At 44.8% G+C, this 19,544-nt stretch overlaps 1 protein-coding gene across 2 annotated transcripts in view; it reads right to left on the bottom strand.

Annotated features, from left to right (window-relative positions):
• LOC114667844 (potassium channel subfamily T member 2) overlaps nucleotides 1–19,544 on the bottom strand; it is a 191,458-nt gene that overhangs the window by 4,457 nt on the left and 167,457 nt on the right. For both annotated transcript variants that reach the window (XM_051920531.1, XM_028823348.2), the window contains exons 17-29: nucleotides 19,032–19,184; nucleotides 18,690–18,928; nucleotides 15,258–15,516; nucleotides 14,695–14,800; nucleotides 13,143–13,315; nucleotides 12,787–12,858; nucleotides 10,462–10,596; nucleotides 7,962–8,073; nucleotides 7,595–7,696; nucleotides 6,547–6,630; nucleotides 6,264–6,392; nucleotides 1,707–2,013; nucleotides 266–350 (exon numbers count right to left, since the gene is read on the bottom strand). In XM_051920531.1, coding sequence (XP_051776491.1) covers nucleotides 266–350; nucleotides 1,707–2,013; nucleotides 6,264–6,392; nucleotides 6,547–6,630; nucleotides 7,595–7,696; nucleotides 7,962–8,073; nucleotides 10,462–10,596; nucleotides 12,787–12,858; nucleotides 13,143–13,315; nucleotides 14,695–14,800; nucleotides 15,258–15,516; nucleotides 18,690–18,928; nucleotides 19,032–19,184 — 1,956 coding nt within the window. The remainder of the gene's footprint in view (nucleotides 1–265; nucleotides 351–1,706; nucleotides 2,014–6,263; nucleotides 6,393–6,546; nucleotides 6,631–7,594; nucleotides 7,697–7,961; nucleotides 8,074–10,461; nucleotides 10,597–12,786; nucleotides 12,859–13,142; nucleotides 13,316–14,694; nucleotides 14,801–15,257; nucleotides 15,517–18,689; nucleotides 18,929–19,031; nucleotides 19,185–19,544) is intronic.

The raw sequence follows: 19,544 nt of genomic DNA on the forward strand, positions 1-19,544 counted from the left end.
GAGCGTGGGGCTGGACCGCGTGTCTGCCTGAGGGGTTGCCAACTGGGATCCTGAGCTGTTTTGTCGTGTGGTGGGTGCAGTAACACATTGTACCAGTGCCTGCTCCCCAACTTGACTTGACTGGCAGTCACATGTCAACCAAGCCTTGAACTTTCAACCTTCATTTCCAGAACAAGAGGCTGAAGGGGCTTTTGGGCGACCTGCAACACCACGTGCCCTAACCAGCTGTGACCCGACCTGACCCAATCTGATCCGCGGTACTCACACGACATCATTCAGCTCCAGCCTCGTCTCTGGAGACGGGTTGATGAGAATGTAGGACAACGTGTTGCCTTGGTCTGTCATTTCACCTGGGAACAGCAAAGAGAAGGCAGTGAGTGGCATCAAACGGTCCATTTAAAGAAAAAAATCATATGAAATGTAAAACATCAAATAAATCATCAGGTGCTACAGATAAATACAACATAATAATCACAGAAATTAAACATTATAATGAATGGCACCACATAAAACAAAGAAGTGTGCTTTAGGGTGGCACAGTGTTGGCACTGCCTTGCAGCTCCTGAGGCTCCAGTGAGTCGTGGTGGTTGTGCCTGGAGTTTGGGGGCAACGTTATGCTCCCCCTGAGTTGGCAGATTTGCGCTGTGGTGAGCTGCAAACCCACAGTTTCAGACTCAGAAGCGTGAGCTCCTTGTCTCGGCTGCACAGAGGTTACGTCTGAGCCAGACACTGTAGGTCTGCAGATGACCGCTGAGGAGCGAGAGCTCAGCTGGCATCACCAGGAAGGGCTCCACTCGGAGCGTTCACAAGTGGCAACGCTGCGGCTGAGACAAGGACCTCTCCTATTAGTAAGTAGACATCTTCTGTGCCAGATGTTGCAAACTGAGATGCTTTGTGGGTTGAGTGCACAGCAATGCATCCATCAATATAACAGTCTAGGAAGAACTCTGGGTAAAACCGTTCATACCACACATTATAAGTAATTCAGGTAAGTAATGGGCATCCAGAGTTTATATAAGGTTTATGCTTTAGTAGAATCTTGTACAATGAGGCGACACTGACCATAGCATGCATGGGCTCACCACGACAAATGGCGTCCTTCATGGATGGGTGATTCCTTGGTTCAGGATGAGTGGCACAACTTCATTACTGAGCTTAGCTACAGAGTGTGCTGTGGCAGCAGGAAGTCAATTGGAAACTAATCATGACTGTGAGTAGGCCTTGGGTTCAGAGAAGGCTGACATCAGGGGTCAGCATACCCCTGTAGTGTATAAGAATCAGAGGTTTGTGTTTAAACGTTGATTTAGATAAATCAACCATGAGCCTACAGGAGCTGTTCTTTAGCTCAGTTGATGTGTCTGTGTGTTCAATCTAAAGTGAAGCGTGACTTGTCACTGGAGCTAAAGGGCTGTTTAGGAGTGGAGAGCACAGCAGTGTTCAACATGCAAGCCTGTTACGGTGCAGTGATGGCGCCAACCAGGTTGTGCTAACCACCTTGTGTAAAGACTTAAAAGAAGTTGTTTAGAATGGTTGCTAGGGTCTCACTGGGGTTGTGTGATCAACTTCCAGATTTCACGATGACGGCACCAAGTGTGAACCTGATCTCAAGTTACAAAATGCTCTCCATGTGCACCTTTAGATTAAATGAACCTGAACATTCTGCAGGTGTCATGTCACTTGACTACCACAGGAGGCAGCATACATACTGTATCCAGATGGAGAAAGGCCTAGGTGCTTCATACGGTTCTTGACCAGGGCGTTGAGCTCCTGTCTCTCGGATCGTCGGAACAGGGACATTCGCTGCTGGCTGATGCGCTCGGCGGCGGTGGTCTTGTTCACGTTGCGTCCTCCCTTGCGGCTCAGGCGTCGGGCCCACTGCATGCTCTTACGCCGCAGCAGCGGATGGTCCGACTGGTCGCTGGAGGTGGAGTTGCGATGGTTGGCTCGGCAGAGGATGGGCTCGCGGGGCTCTCTGGTGTCCTCACAGTCTTCTACGCTGATGGAGACCTGAGACTGATGAGTGTTAGGAAGAGAAAGGGAGGAAGAGACCAGAGGTGAGGTTGACATCTGTATTTAAAACACAAAGGGGTCAAGGACATCTGCACTTCATCAGGCTCTTACAGGTGTGACTCTGATTGTCCCCTTGGGTGGCTTACAGGTGCCACTATTGCTCACTGCCTTCTTGCTTGTCTTTGGGGCTGTCATGCATCTTCATTTCTAAAGAGATATTAGGACATGACGACCACCACTGGTTCAACCGTTTTGGACCACTTGTCCAATGTTCTTTATGCAAGCATGATGAGTGTCCCTATTTGGGGTGCAGCCAGCCCTGGTGAACACATCTACCCCCCAGACCCCTGCCCACAGGGACACTTGTCCTTTGTGAGCACAACAAAATCATTTTTAACAAAAAGACCAGGAAAGGTGTTGGGATTCTGGCCACTTGTCAGTACACTCCATTAGTGCAGAGTCATCAAAGAATTTCTACACAAGACACGACCAGCTGTTACATTTATTTAGGTTTCTGAAAACACTTTTGTCTTTCCTCATTTTGTATTTTAATGTTTTTGTAAGTGTTATGCACATTTCTGTTTACGGATTTCTTTTGTATTTAAGTTGATGCAATATCTGTTATGTTCCTTGTTTTCTGTACATTGAGCCTTGGGGAGGCAGGGCCTCCTCACTCCACAGCTGTAGCACCATCTAGTTAGGTATTTTACGTCAATTTTATTTTATGTTATGTTATTAACCTTCCGTCATATTTTGGGGGTGGATCCCCAAGGGACAGGGCCATCTGTCCATCACAGCTACGGGACCGCCCCCAACCCTATAAAGGCTGCTGGGACCTGAAATGTGTGGTGGTGGCTCATTTGAAATGCACTCTGGCCAGTATTGGGCTCTTTGTGATTTATAATAGTTTTTTTGTTGTACTTTTTCTGGCTTTGACTTAAGGATACTCTTTTGGATTGTGTTTATTTGGGGGGGGATTTTATTCACTTGTACTGCCTATGGCTGCTTTTTTCATTTTTTTGCTCATTAAAACCTTTTGTGTACTTTGTGCACATTTTTACTATGACTTTGTAGACCTGTCTTTGCTCCAGGCAAAGTTTTCACTGGTTTCTGCCTGGAGAGGCGTGCTGTATGTGTCAGGGGGTCTGGGACTCTTTTGCTATTGTTTTGAATTTAAAAACCTGAACTCCCTCTTGAGGCCTAATCATGGCTGAAACCTCCCATTTTCCTAGGGTCAGGCTTATCTGGGGCAATTGTGGACTATTTTGGAGGCCTCACCCCTCTGTTATTTTGGCTGCCCCCGGAGCAGTCGTAACACTTTATAAATACTTGGTTCTGATTGTCTGGTTTTTGGCATGTTTTAAGGATAAAGATTTTTGAATTGTGGACATGTTTTTCTCTCTTTGATTTGCCTTTTTAAGGTATACCTTTCTGAAGCCATTTTGCTTTTCTTCTTGTTTTGCCTTTTTAGAATATCTTTTAAAAATAAAGCGTTTTCAGCATGAAACAACGTAGCACTGCTATTGAATGTATTGTAAGACAACTTTATACATGTGTTCTTCTACACCAGTGGTTCCCAAACTCGGTCGTGGGGACCCTCTGTGGCTGCAGGTTTTTACTCCAACCAACGTCCGTTTTTCATTGGACTCTAATTAACCCTTTAACCGCCAACTCCCTAAATATTCCCCACGCCAGGCGAAATCTGAACAATTTTCGTTTTTTTACTTTTTTACATTTTTTTTACATTTTTTACATTTATTCAAGCAGTATTGACCACTAAATGTTGTGCAAGTTGCCAGTGTATACACGAAATCTATAAATGTAACCTGAATTCTCAGCTAAGCAAAACATCTTGATACCAAACCGTGCCCTTTTCAATGGTAGATACTGTCGAAACTGTAAGCGGCCCTTCCACGACAATAAACTTTCATCAACTGCAACTGACGGTCCTGGCATGTAGGGCAACTGAAATGCTTCAAATAAATGATCAATCAAAGGACGTAGCTTGAACAAGTGGTCGCGGTTTGGATCTTTCTTATCTGGCTCGTTTCTGTTGTCATTCAAATGAAAGAATTTCAGCAGCAAAGAGAATCGGTTACATGTCATGACAGCTGCAAAAATAGGTGTTGCATACATAGGATCTGTAGACCAGTACATCTCAATATCTGGTTTTCTGATTATTCCCATCAACATCAAAATCCCAATGAATTTTTTCATTTCGTTTTCATCAGTGTCAAACCAAGCACGAACACGGGAATGTGGAGGTAAATTGGGATTTTTCTCAATAAACTGTGCTGCATACAGATTTGTCTGATGAACAAAATGTCTGATCAAATCAGGTGACACAAACAGCTCATAAAACTGCTCAGCAGTGTAATTGTTTACATCAACAATAAAGCCACACGTTCCCTCAAACGAATGCAGAAAAGGTAGTTCACCACGGGCAGCAGCCCAGCTGAGATGCTGGGGATACACCCACTCAGCGCCGTCATCCGATGCGTCTTCATTCACAGTATCATGCAGCGCACGTTGCTGCTCATCACTGTTGCTAAAATCTTCTTCAGAACTGCTACAATCATGATCAGAACTGTCCAAAATCGCCTGCAAAGCCTCACTTGAAGTCAGTTTACGTTTCGCCATATTCACAGCTGTTACATGCGAATCACGTCACATGACCGGCCAAAACAACCACAGACTTGTCGAAATACAACGTAGTAATAATACCCACGCCAAACCGTCAGTTATACTACTTGCCAGGCATTCATATAACCACAGGCAAATGTGCCGGATAATTCCGGCAGTATGGCGTTAGCAATAAAACAACGGTGCCGGATATATCCGGCAGAGGGCGGTTAAGGGGTTAAGTGAGTCGTTATTTTCCGGTTTCTGTGTTTTGGAGTCAATGTAAAAATTACAAAATAAGATTGGTAGATTTTTATTAAAAAGTAATAAGCAGTTATATGGGGAATATGTAGTTTTCGTTTAAGTCGTTAACAATATTTTCAACCTAATTTTCATTCTGATCTTCCAGGTGTTCTGGTTATTTAGTTGATTTACAGATTAGCGAGTCTGACACTGAAGTTGTTGCTGCTTTCATCATCCCGGGTGTCTGCTGTGCTGGGTGCTAATTGTCACTATTAGGGTTAAATGAAGGGAGAAAACTACACAGGAAAAAGAGGAAAATAATAGGAAAACAAAAGAGAGTGAAGCATTTATAGCTTTAGAAAAAAAAAGAAATATTTCTAAATATGTTATAAATGTAAAAACCATATTGTGATGTTTTTCTGAATGCAAAATAAGAGAAGAGTAAAAAAAGACCAGCTAATTAAACGAGATCAGTTGTTATCGATTATTATCACCGATTATGAATCTGGTTGGAACAAAAACCTGCAGCCACAGGGGGTCCCCTGGATCAAGTTTGAGAACCACTGATCTACACATTTAGTAGTTTGATACTCACAGTTCTGTCACCTGATCTTGTTCTTTTCATCTTCCAATATTTTTCAATGCTCACAATAATCTCTGGACACGTCTATGTGTCCATAACATGGTGGACCAGGGGTTTTTAACAGTTCCTCTCTCCTATTAAAAGTCTTTACTTCTTTTTGTTGTGCCAGTGCAGGCCAAAGGCCTACTTTTAGAGTTTAGGCTAAGGCTTCATCTTGTTGCTAGGCCACACTAGAGGTCTGAAGTTTTGAGATACGCCTGGGTCTTGAGTTCAAAGAGCTCTGATATGACTGACATTTGACATACCAGAATTTTAAAAACAAATGATAGTCAGAGAGCAAGCAGCAGACAAAAGCTGGGAATTCTACAATAGTCAAATGCTGACTCCAAATTCATATTTCCAAAATCTGTAGATGTAACCTCTACAAACCATGAAATAATTTGAAAGTTCTTGGACAACCAATCAAGTGTGTGACATTGACCTTATATATATATATATATATATATATATATATATACTCTCACAAAGATGGCTGTCCATGCTATACGACTTCTGGTTGTTTTGTCATAGCACCCACACTGGAAACAAAATGGCTTCCAAATAAACAAACAATATGAGAAAATGGCATCGCCCATAAATACCCGAGTACCTCAAAACAGTTTCGTAGCTGAAAACTAAATTTATAATCACAGATCTCTCACATAACAAAACCATAAAGGGAACAAAAAAAAAAATAAGACAATACGCAAAGGAGAAGCAGAGAAACGTTTTTAAAAAGTCACAACAAGAAGTTTCAAAGCAGTACCTCTGAGAAGGCCAGCATGTGCGACTCGGTGCGGTAGACCCCAATGGGAATGTCACCTGTGGAGGAGCACAGCTTCTGATAAAGCCGTCCATAAGTGCGGATCCAAAGGTCCTCTTCTGTGATTTTCATCTAAGGGGGGAAGAAAGGGGGATAATGGAGAAAGACAGCGTCATTTAGCAGTCTGGAGCAGCCCAAGAACATCGATGACATACAAACAAACACACACACACACACACACACACACACACACACACACACACACACAGACAGACAGCGCACTTACTGCACACAGAAATCCAGAACCAGGCATGGAGTCCAGACCCAGGAGCAATCGTGTAATGGAGATCATGTAGTCTTTCACAAAGGACTGTAAAACATAAAAAAGTCTGTTCAGGCCTGAACTCTCAGGATCAAGACCCCCAACCCCAGCCCATGTCAGTTTTAAATGACAGCAAGAGGGGACTCGTTGACTGTGTCATGTCTCCTGTTCTCATTGTGTTAAACCGAGAGGGGCGGGGCCTACTGATTCTGCAGCTCTGGCACCGCCCCCAGGCCCACATAAGCTCCACAGCCTGCTCTGAGACACTCACTGGCTTTGGCTTCCATTTGATTGGCTCCTCATCTGCTTGCTGATTTTAGTCTTTGGATTTGCTCTTTTAACTTTTGGTCTTTGGTTAATGAACTTTACATATGTTTTTGGGAATTTCAATTTCTGGATCTCAGACGTGTTGTTTGCTTGTAGGTCTGCCTTTTGGCATCTTCTCGGCTTCTACACAGCTTCTGATGGCAATTCAAATCGATCTATTATATAGTGTTTTTCCTATCTATCCAATTAATCCTGCCAACTATGCTATCTTTCTATCGTGCCTTACACATTAATCTATCTACACACCTACCTCAGGAAATCTGGGCTGTATGCCCTTTTAACATTTCTGTTTAGTTCAGCGTTTTTGAGATGTATCTTCCGAGGCTGATACCAAATTGAAAGATTTCAGAGTAGGTGATGCCACGGGGATTTGGGTTTCTTAATGAGGTGTGCGGTGTGATGTGGAACAGGTTACCATCCGTTCCTAACTGGACTTACAGTATGTCAGTCATTTCAATTCCCCAATAGGAAGGATCCAAATGTCCCTTTGTTGGGGTGTACAACTGAAATCTGCAATCAGTAGTCACCCCCCTGAAACAATAAAGCAAGGGCTAATTCTTCTCCGCTTTTACTTAAGCTGATGACCCAACCAGGGCGCTTAGCGACTGACATTTGGGCTGCCGTCCCCCAGGTTGAGAAACACTGGTCTAGAGCCAGTGATTTATTTTTTTTTCAATAAGCTTACCTGATAGAGCAGCGTATCCAGCATGCTGACGCTGAACACTTTCCCTGCAGCAAACGGGAGGCGAAACATGAAGACCAAGTTGGACCCTTTCTCTCGCTCTTTCTAGCTCAAAAGGAGAAAATGATTAATAATCAGTGGGCAGCACTTATAAAGCTCCGCCTCCTCCCACACAGACAACATTTCATTGATATACAGGATCCCCGCCTCTTCAAAGCTGGATGACCAATGAGCTCTTTATTGCCCTCCTAAGACCACAAAGTCACCAGATGCCAAGGAGGCAGTGGTGTGGTGGTCTAGATAGACAGCACAACATGGAACCTCATGAAGCTAGCTGACCAGCCCTTTAGTGTCCTGTATCGTGTCTTACCTTCTCGAGTTTTGAGAGCGCTAGGGAGTAGTGGTCCTTGGCTTTGAACTGCATGAAGCGCATGTTGGCCGGATGGGTGAGCTCAGTGATGATGCTGAGACTCGGGAACAGCCTATGGAGGAGACATGGAGAGCAATGATTTGGTCAACAATGAGGACATCACTGGCACCCAAGAGGTGCAACAGCGAAGGCACAGTGGCCTTCACCCACACCTTGTTTTCAACAGCCACTGGTCACTTAACACTACACATGAGATCCACAGCTCTCTTTAAAACCCAGAAGGTCAATGAACATCAACAACAGCTCAGTTTAAACACCCGCCGGTCAGTGGGCTTGACGAACACTGCAGCTGAAACATTTGAGCACTGATGATGGACTTGAGCCACCGGTAAGCATAAGTTCCAGATGGTCATCAAACTTAAACTAACATCTTACTGCTGGACTTGACCAGCACCTTATTTTGAACAGTTTTAGTTTGAGCTGAGGTCAGCAAACCTCAAAAATAAACAGACAACTGAACAAGATCACAAAACAAAGCAACACAATCAAAATGCATTCAATGTAGCACCTTTCAGGATGAAGACCACCAGAAGAGAACAAACTTCTACGGAGTTGTAGAGTCTTATACTTGAAGTACAATTTGATGGATTTTCTACCCATCATCCTGCTCCTCCAATCACTCCTTAAATATTTATTTTTATACTAGCCGACGCCCGCCGTAGCATACGGCGGTGTAAGAATAGGAACAGAAAACGGTGAGAAAGGAATTCAGAAATCAAGAAGAAATAAATACTTCTTGAAAGACGCAGTGTGCATATAGAATTTCCGGCCAAGCAGGATTACATGTGAAAGTGATAAATAAATCAGGCTTTCCGAATTTACGTACTATGGCCATGGCATCCTGATAGTTTTGTTGCATGTATCTTGGACTTCCTAGAAATGTGGACGGTAATATATTCATTTTACCTACACGTACGTTGTTATTTTCAGCGTTTGCTTGCAGTGCATCTGATAGTTCGGCACGCAGGTCTTGTTGATGTAATCTGAGATAGTTGAGACATGTGTCCAATGTTTTAACATGCGCATCTACGACGTACTGTTGGAACAGTTTGCCGCTGGAGTGCAAAATACTAAATGTATTCCTCATTGCTAATCTGTACGCGTAAAATTGGCATTGAGTAAGCCTTATTCGCTTGGCGGTTCTTTTATCGGGAACATGTTGTAAATCTTTGTGCCAGCCAATGTCTCCGTAATGGAATAAAAGTGGGTAAACCATAGGATCGCAATTCATATTGAGTGTGGAAATCTGTTTACAGGAGTTGCCTATGGGATAGATGCAAATGTCCCTTTCGGCAGGCGGTTCGCTATCTTCTCCGATGAAAATCACTGCAACATCGGTGTGACATGTCGGGGCACTGCATCGTCATAAATCCTGCATAAGGGTTTCCTTGAAAACTATTCGTACAAATGCTGTTGGACTGGACTGAGCAATTTCATGCATGTGTTTGTATGATTTAGCGAAGGGGTTGATGGTTCTGAGCATGGAATCTAGCTGGAGAAGGACATTTTCGCTGCATGCAGAGTTTGCTTTATTTTGTAAGCGTACTTCAGTATCTTGCGCTGTGTCAAAAACATACAACTGTCCATATCCTGGAGAGGTAGAAGTGTTAGCGCATAGTGGAGAGATTTGGTGATAAATTTGCCCGTGTATTTTAAAACAGTATGGTCCGTGGCCAGGAGGTTGAGTTATCTATGCACCCATGGAAGCAAACGCTAGAGAAGAGTTGTATTCTCGAATGTGTTCACGATCATTTTTAGCTTCTGATGTTTGCTGTGTAAGAAGCTGTTGTAAAGACACAGGTGGCTCCCGCAAGGGTGGTAAAGCTACTTTACCGTTGTGGCAGCACCTCGAGTACTTGTTGGATGGATTACGCTCAGCAGGCCAGTATAGTGCATGACATGGAAGAGGACGAATAGGAATTGAGAAATGCAGTGTCGGCTGTGTGTGGGCGGGACCGGTTTTGAAGTGGAAGCAGGACGAACCAGAAGAGAAATATATATAAGAGATAGCACCTTTTCAAAAGCATATGATATGAAGGTGCTAAAAAGATATGGTGGACAAAGTGAATCACACGGTGGATTAAACAGCTCAGCCTGATGGACCGTTGTATAACTCCTCATAGTGGGCACTCTTCTGGTGCTACCTCATGATTGATTTAACACTTCATGGATTCATACTGCTTGATAATTGGATAATATGGATCAACTAGTAAAAGACACAATAATGGACAAATCAGAATACTGGACAAACTCATCTGCTCCTGGAATGGTGGTATCCATCATGGTGGCAGCTCTTTGGATGGACAAATCAAAAATGCACGTTTAAAACAAATATGATTTGGGAATTGGGAGAGGCCAAGGACACCTTTGTGACCGACAGCACACCCTGATAATAGTCCAGCACCAAGCCCAAGTCCCACCCCATACGGGAGCCCCTTACCTAAAGAGTGTCTGTACGTTGACTATGGTCTTGGCGTCAGCCATGTAGTCCTCTTCGGCTATCATAGAGCTCTCCTCGTCCACCACTACCATGGTGGCTGCAAAGGTGACACCGCAGCGTAGGAGGCTATCCAAACTGTGGAGTCAGAGTGGATCGGGAGTTAATGAGGGGGGTCTATAATGTTGGTGCAAGTCAACACCATGCTGTCTAACATGAAAGGTGCTATATAACCTTAAATACGGACCAATGGAGAGACAGTAAAAGAACATATGGGCAACATCTTGAGGTTCTCAAAGAGTGGAATTGAGTGAGATGCAGGACCGTATTTCAGATGTTTCATCTTTCCTCCATGAGATGCGACACAGAAAAGAAAGGATATATGGGGGAGACGCATCTGGCGTGGCCTAAAATGGAAGATACGGTACAGCCTCATCTGGAAATCGGGTTGCTTTGCCTTCATTTATTTATTTGGCCGACGCCTTTATCCAAAGGGACTTACTACATTTGAGATACAATCGGTTCCATTTCTTTTGTTTCTCCAGTTGGAGCACAGGAGGGTGAAGTGACCTGCTCAGGGTCACACAGTGGTGTCAGTAGTGGGACTTGAACCCACAACTCCATGGTTTGAAGTCCAAAGCCTTGGCCAGTACACCACACTGCCTGCTAGCACCTTCAGATGATTTAAGGCCTGCTGACATCCATCCATCAGGGGGCGTCATTACGGCAGGAGCTCTCTGTTCTGCAGTTTAGTGACTCAGCGGTGTGCAGTGAAATGGACGAGGGAATAAACAAGAAACAATAAAAAAAAACAAAACAGAGAAACGCAAATGTGATGGATGCTGGCGTAAAGGCGCTAATCTCCTTGGTTTGGGAGATCAATCACACTGCACAGTATGTTCCTGGTGCCAGGGGCCTGTAGAGCTTTTTAAATACCTCTCCTCACATGGGTACACCACGTGACGAGCGGGTAAATCCTGCAGGAGATGGAGGTGTGAGCAAATGATGAGTTTTGGGAGAAGGCAGCCAGCCCATCCTGTTGGAGGTGTGAGGGACTGGAAGGACAACTGAAACACCAGGAACATTCAGTAAAAGAAGCAGGAATGGACAGCAGTCACACAAGAAGAGGTAATTTAGAATCACCAGGTAACCATTGGGATGGGGAAGTTAAAACAAAGAATGGCCAACAGAGTCAAGGAGAGAACATGAAAACTCAATACAGGTGGGGTGAGGCACCAGACCTGTGAGGTGGCAGCGTCACCCACTGCATTACCCTTTAAGTCATACAGACTCATTCCACTCTATTATTTTCTCACAGATTTGTCACTTTGACTGCACTGAAAAGGGAACTTCCCTTCTGCTCCCAGGAAGTCCTTCAAAGTGAGTTTCATACACGTGTTACAGCGTTACACATCACTCAGTGCCAACTGCTGGGTTTGGGAGAAAAAAATTCTAGCCACTGGCAGACGGCTGTTCACAGGCTGGACAAGGAGTGTCAGCAGGCCTGGCGTGGTTAGACATTTAAGTGACAGTAGGCTGGGAGGGGTTAGACACTTAAGAGTCAGCAAGCTGGGCGGGGTTATACGCATAAGTGTCAGTAGGTGGGGCGGGGTTAGAGGTTTAAGTATCAATATGCTGGGCGGGGTTTTACAGGAGTGTCAGCAGGCTGGGAAGGGTTATACGTATGAGTGACAGTAGGCTGGGTGGGGTTTTACGTATTTGTGTCAGTAGGCTGGGTGGGGTTAGAGGTTTAATTGACAGTAGGCTGGGTGGGGTTTTACATATGAGTGTCAGTAGGCTGGGTGGAGTTATACGCATGAGTGTCAGTAGGTTGGGCGGGGTTACATGTGTAAGTGTCCGTAGGCTGGGTGGAGTTAGGTGATTGAGTGTGAGCCGGGTAGGCAAGGCTACACGTTTAAGAGTGAGCAGACTGGGCGGGGCTAGACCTCAGGTTAATGTAAGCATCTGGGAGGACACATTTTGCATTTAATATTACTCGGAGATAAAGCAGTCCCTGACTGCAGAACTAGTATGCAGTAGAGGAGTACACCAAGCAATGCCTGATCCAACATAGGAGAAGTGTGACAGTTGAATGGTGGGCTCTTGTGTTCTGATTGGTTGGTTGTTGTGTTTGAATTGCTGGGTTCTTATACACTTGAATAAAGTAAGTGTTATTGTGAAGCATTGCACAGGAGGCATGACTCCTGCATCAAAGATGTGTGTGGTCTCAAATAGCTGATTTCAGGGCCCTTGTGTATTGTAGAAAACTCATTAACTCTTGCAGGGTTCTCAAAAGGGTCACACATAAAGAAATACATAATGACTTACTTGTCAATGGAGCCCACTGTGTAGTACACCATTGGAAACCAGCAAATGGCATCTAGAAAATGGGCTTCAGGCCTAAAGTAAAAGAAGACCAAAGGTAAAAATGGAGCACTTTGAAAAGGTCAGAGTTCAAAGGACATCCCAAGGTGGCATAAAAGCCTCATCCATCAAAACTGAATATGAAAGCAGCCTCTCTGTGGAACATGCTGGCTCTCCCACTCATCTAGTTTCACCATTGCCCACTGGCCACCTAGTCCTTCCTTGCACCCTAACCACCATTTACAAGTAGTAGAGAAACTAACAGACACCCCCTCCCACACACACACAGGCATGCTGTGGATCCTCGCCAGCCAACTCACGGGTTCTCAAGCAGCAGAACAATGGGGTTCAGCTCCTTTTTGGGCCGGTAATAAGCCCTGAGAGGCACAATAAAGTTATAGAGGCCATTGCCGGCGCTCTCTGCTGAGACGATGATCAGCTTGTTCTTAAAGCCGTAGGCACGGGCGTCTTCATACGGGCTGTGATGGCAGGCCTGTGGAAGAAGCACTTCGGTTAGGAGCATCATGTTCCATTTGTTGGGTGACAGGACTCAATAACAGAATGTCAGTTTTCAAAACTTGGAGCTTCTACATACACACACATATATATATATATATGTATATATATATATATATATATATATATATATATATATATATATATATACACACAGAGAGAGAGAGAGAGAGAGAGACACACACATATATACTGTATATATGATATATACAGTACAGTACATATACACTACACACTTATATATACACTTACACATTAAGGTACATGTACATAGAAAGCCAAGGAAAAAGAGGGGACAGGGTGATCTATGGATATCTAGATGGCTATATGGACTCCAGATACATGAACCTATGCATTTGGAACAGCTGCCACTAGGGGGCGACATCAGGACACCCACATCCAAGGACCAATATTAAGTGTGATATGCTCTAGAATAAAGGGACTTGGAGGACCAGGTTAAAATTATCTATTATATAGTGCCTTTCATATCTATGTAGCTATCTATTTATTATTTAGCGCCTTTCAGATTTTTCTATGTCTTTACTTTATACTGTTACACTGTCCATATTATATATATATATAAAATGTTCAGGGCTGTGTCTGTCTGTAACATGGTTACTTGAGAACCACTGAGGCTAGAACCTTAATCTTGGTCTTAATCGAAAGCTTACAATGCAATACATGCTGGTGAGGCAAAAAGTGTAGTTACTGGAAAGCTCAGTGAAGTTATTGGGGTTTGGGTCTTCCCTACAGTAAGCTGCACTAGGAAGCTGACTGAGAAGGTGACACGGCAGAAAGGAAAAGAAAAGAAGTGACATCTGATGAGCGTGAAGCGCATTACAGAAGCTGATTACAAAATAAGAAGAGGGAAGAATGACAGCTCGGATAATCGCTAAGTGTCAAGCTTATGCGGCATAGCAAACGTTCTGGTGCTGGAAGGACACCTGAGGGCCGCGTGTCTTCTACTATGTGATCATTGCTATTAGCTTTACTTATTATTATCCAGTTGAAGCACAGGTAGGTGAAGTGACTTGCTAGTGGTCACAAAGTGTCAGTAGCAGGAATTGAACTTACAACCTCAGGGTCTGAAGTAAAAGCCTTAACAAATATGTCACACTGTCTGCCAGATAGATAGATAGATAGATAGATATTCATTTTAGTATAGTCGGCAGGATCACAAAATTAAATAGACAGACAGACAGATAAATATGAAAGGCACTATATAAAACAGATAAGCATATATGAAAGATATCATATAACAGATAGGACAGGCACTATATATATATATATATATATAAGACAACCATCCATAAATCGTTTCTGCTTTTTCATTCTGATCACCTTCAGCCCCCTTACCTTGTCCAGCCGAAGGCAGCAGAATGGCACCTTCTCTTGAAGCAGATGGCATAATGTTGGCGAGCTCCCGATGTAAGGCGAGTTCATGGGGTAGCCCTTCACCCACCTGCCAAGCACACCAATTCATCCATAAATGAGTTATAAAAACAAACAGCCACCTCCTTATTCCCCAGAGGATGCCCCCCACCCAGCCTCTGCCATTAAAAGCTCACACACCTGAGCCACACCAGTGCCAACATTTTTGTCCGATTTGTGTGTCTAAATGAATCACCATGGGGTCTCCTTCATTCCAACCCTCACTTTCTCATCACTTCTATTTCGCTGTAATTTTTTGGGGTATCAATGTTGACTTTCCAACCCCTCAATAAATCCCACTCTGTAGCACAGATTTCTGCCTTGCTATTGCCATTGCAGTTTCTGGCACCACATGAAACTGACCAGGATTAGACACGGATGATATACTAAAAAAAGACTCAAATAGCACCATTCACTTTTTTCCTGCTGAAACCAGAAGACAGGACCAATTTTTTTTTAGAATGTCAGGACAGTGGAGGAGGACCTACTCATTAGTGGCAGCACCGTCCTGCTGGTCATCATCCTCGGGGCCCGCTTCATCCTCAGACTGATCACTTAGCAGGTCAAAGGAAGGCGTTGGCACACTGTCCATGAGCTCTAGCACGGGTGCTATGCTGTGCCGCCGCTCTTTGCCAGGGTCGCTGATGGGCAACGTCAGGGTGTTGCCACCTTCTCCCCCTCCGCCGCTGTCTGGGCTGCCACCTCCTCCACCACTGCTTGAATCATGTAAGTCAATTGCCACCGTCCCTGTCAGGATAAAAAAAAAAAGACAAAAGTGAGGACTGCTTCTTTACTGTAAAAATCGATATTGAAAACTCAGTTAATATTAATAAAAAAATAATTTAAGAGTGTCAAAAGAATGGCACCTGGCATGGGAATGTAGGAAGAGGGAAGAATGAAAAGATAAGTGGAACAAATCAGAGAGATGAAAAAGAAAAAAAGGATTTCAGAATAAAACATTGTGATGAGCAAGAAGAGACAGATGTGAAAGGCACTATATGACAGATAGATAGATAATGAATGGCACTATATAACAGATATGCAGAAAAGTGGGACCCCTGATTTCATAGGGCCTATTTGACCCGGGTGTGCTTCTGCCATTCAGTATGATGGCACCAGAAGTACTCCCAGGTCCAACCTAAGAGGAAGCTGTCCAGTCTTCTCCAGTTGAGTCAGAGTCAACTGGAGGTGGAAGGAGGAAGAAATGGACTTGTTTGGAGTGTTTTGGCTCCCAATGGTGTGTAATAGTGGTGGAGAAAAATAAAAAAAATATTTTATTTTAGCCAGGAATTGTGTGAGGTAACATTTTGTCTGAGGTGTACGGCTCAGTGGTACTCCCTTGTGGTCAGGATTGCTAGATACTGTAGCTAGATATGAAAGGCACTATATAATTGATAGATAAATGTGAAAGGTGCTATATAATAGATAGACAGATGTTAGTTTTGGTAGAGTTGGCTGGGTAGTAGATAGATAGAAAGGTTATTTACATAAAGCCAAGCAAGCAATGCAACAAACACATAAATAGCACATGCCACGTTACTGTGAATGAAATGTTCTGTCTGGGTGCCCAATTTATGCCCACAGTCTGCCGGTTTCCCGTCATGTACGCAATGTGCCGCCCGATGATGTTTTTGCTAATTCACTTTCCCATAAAGCCGTCAGGCTAAGTACAATTCCCTGCAGCCGTCATCCAATCGGCCAGCGCGGCTCTCTTTATGTGAAACATCACTAACGTCTAGACGTGTCTTTCACAAAATATGCCTTCCTGTAGTGCACTTTATTGATTCAATAAAACACCAGCATGGCTCAAGGATATGTACAGTAAGTGCAACATGGCAAACATTAAAGTTGCCAGCCTCGCTGGGTTACCACAAGTGAATCGTTCACCTTGCAAAGTTATCAGTGTATACCACAGACCACAGCCACCGGCTGACCTGGGATATCTAACAGTCACACTGGAGCTCAGCTATGCCCACCAGATATGTTCAGTGCTGCTGAGCAGACGGCTCCATCTCGTTTCCCTTCCACTCCTCCAATAGGCCAATGGAAGGCTCCCTCTTCAATACTGCCTATGACGTGTAGGATAGACCACCATTGCAGGAAGTCAGCTAGGGACCCTTCAAGCTGGTCAGAGCTAACACTGCTAGTTCTCGGTGTCCCAATTGGAACATGAGGCTGAACTGACTTGCTTCCATGGTCACCCCAGGTGAGGTTCACCTCCTTTACTTCATATGTTATTGTCCTCTACCCCATTGTTTTTGGCTGTCCTTGTGTCTTCTTTCCAGATGACAGTCCATCTGAAAGCCACTTTTGGGACACACTCTAGGGCCATCCTTAACACATGATCTCAGGCAGCCACATTTGATATCATGTCTTCCTGTGATCTTCTCAGGTCTGAATATTCTGCAAATCCTTCCCAGACATCAAGAGATCAAGTCAGATGGAGTTACTCTCCAGCACTGAGCACTGCTGAAGGTCATACTGATTGGACCTTCCGACAGACTGTAGTCTGGTGAAGGTGATGTGAGCTTTCCTTTAATGCACTCTGATATCTTCAATGGTCACATCAGCGATACTGATGGCGCTTCTCAAATAAGTCAACTCCTCGACATTCTCAGGAGGCTTACCATCCATCCACTGTGCTCGCTCATTAGTTGCTGGGTTGACATTCATCACTTTAATTTGATGGGGCTGATAATCAGGCCCGTTTGTGTGCTGTCTATCAGCCTTCTCCTGCAGATGGACATGTTTAGAGTAGAGTATAGCAAGGTCATTGGCAAAGTCCAGGTCTTCCAGCAGGGACAACGGGGTCCACTTGACGCTTCTGGATTTGTCTGATGTGGTGTTTTGTATGATCCAGTCATCGGCAACTAGGAAGAGGATGGAGGAAATAACAAATCATCTCCCATCTTCCTCCTAAGAGATAACACAAGTGGCCACTACAGCAGTTGGGCTCGAGCAGGTCAGTGATGACAATGGATACAGCAAATCGCCGAATCAGAGGGGCTCATCCTGACTGGAGGTCCTAATAGCATGTAGATTTATTACCCATACCCACCCCCCGGAGTTAAACTGCAAAAGACATTTCTGGTGATGTGGATAAAGTCCTTGCCATGCCACCATCTTAAATAGGGACTGCGTGACAAAGCAATGGTAACGTCTGATCAGAAAACTCATAAGGGACGTGGTCAGCACAGACAACATGGCCACAGGCAGGCAGAACAAGCACAAAATAGTACTGCCCAGAAGAAGAACAATCAACAAGATGGCACCCTAGTAACGTGACCATCACCATAATGATAAAATATATTGTGGGGTGCGTAACCAAATCATGAACCTACAGACGTGCAAAATGGGGGAGCTGTAACTCCGATTATAATAGCAGCTCTTACTCTGCACCCCGTCTTCCTCTGCCTGTGTCAGCGACAAGCCGATGAGGAGTTTGGCCAAGCCTGTGTCTGGTGTCCTACATGTGGAGATCTCACTCTCAACAAATACGAGTGCTAGCCTGACCCCACCAGGCCCTGTAGTACTGGCTACAGATATTCCTGGGCACATCAAGGACTAGATAATGTCACATTTGTCAAGCAGAGACAAGAATGAGACTGAATGACTGGCCATCCTTTGAGGGCTTGACAGGTGGGACTGGCCAGACCTGGGGATACAGATCACAGCAGTCGGCATAAAGCCCAAGGCCACGGGGGTCCGGATGTGAAAGACCTCACAGACTTGTCCTCTTGTCTGTCCTTTGTGAAGCAGCCTGCAGAGGGCGCTGTAGTCTAACACTGCTCTGTCTGTAACGGCTCAGCAGGTCTGATGGTAGTAAGGATCTGAAATATCTCACTGTTGATGGTGAATCCGTAGCGGAAAGAACACGATCACCCTAACCCTGTGGGACCTAACCATCGTATGACACTCACCCATGCTGGCGATAATACTGTGAACAGGAAGGCGGGTCAGGCCGTGATAGATCGTCTGGGGAGGCCCATGACTCCCTCGCAGCGCCTCCTGCTGTTTGAAAATGAACGCTGAGTTCTCCTCTTTGGAGATGTTGATGTAGAAGCAGGTATCTGAGCCACTCATGATGTGGCATGGCCCAGGGTTCAAAAGGATGTTAGCGTTGTCCACCCGCCTCACTCCGATGAGACACACCCCGTACCTGTGGAGACAGTTTCAAGGTGATGAAGACTGGCCAGCCAAGAAAACCTCATCCAGCAAAACTAACACGATGCCGCGGGGGGTCCAGCGAGGGGAGGACGCACTTCTTGTGAGCGTGGAACGAGGCGTAGGTGAAGCTCTTTCCCTGGTACTCTCCGAGGAACTTGCTCTCCTCCAGGCGAATGTGGTGAACCTCGTTGGCCGAGCAGCGGCTGTACATGCGCTGCCAGAGCTCCGCTGATCCGGGGCCCGCCTCTCTGTGGGGGACAAAGGTGGAGACCATGAGAGGTTGGGGGGGATTAGGGGAAGAGATGGCATTGGAGGAAAACCAAACCATAACAGTCAACTGCTGAAAGACTCACGCTGTACACTGAAACACACAAGTGGCCTACTGAAGAACAGAAACCACACGTACACAGTACAGGGAGATGGAAACACGGCCCACCCAAAGGCATACATTAGTGAGTATGCTGAAATGCTTATCACACTGAAAGGGCACACTAAAATGCATATGCTGTACACTGAAACACACCTAATAAAATATATGCTTAAACACACACACGATAGACCACAGTGCTTACAGTCTAAAGCACATACTCTTTACACTGAAATGCATG

Source organism: Erpetoichthys calabaricus, chromosome 17 (genome assembly GCF_900747795.2).
Source record: "Erpetoichthys calabaricus chromosome 17, fErpCal1.3, whole genome shotgun sequence".
Lineage (NCBI taxonomy): Eukaryota > Metazoa > Chordata > Cladistia > Polypteriformes > Polypteridae > Erpetoichthys > Erpetoichthys calabaricus.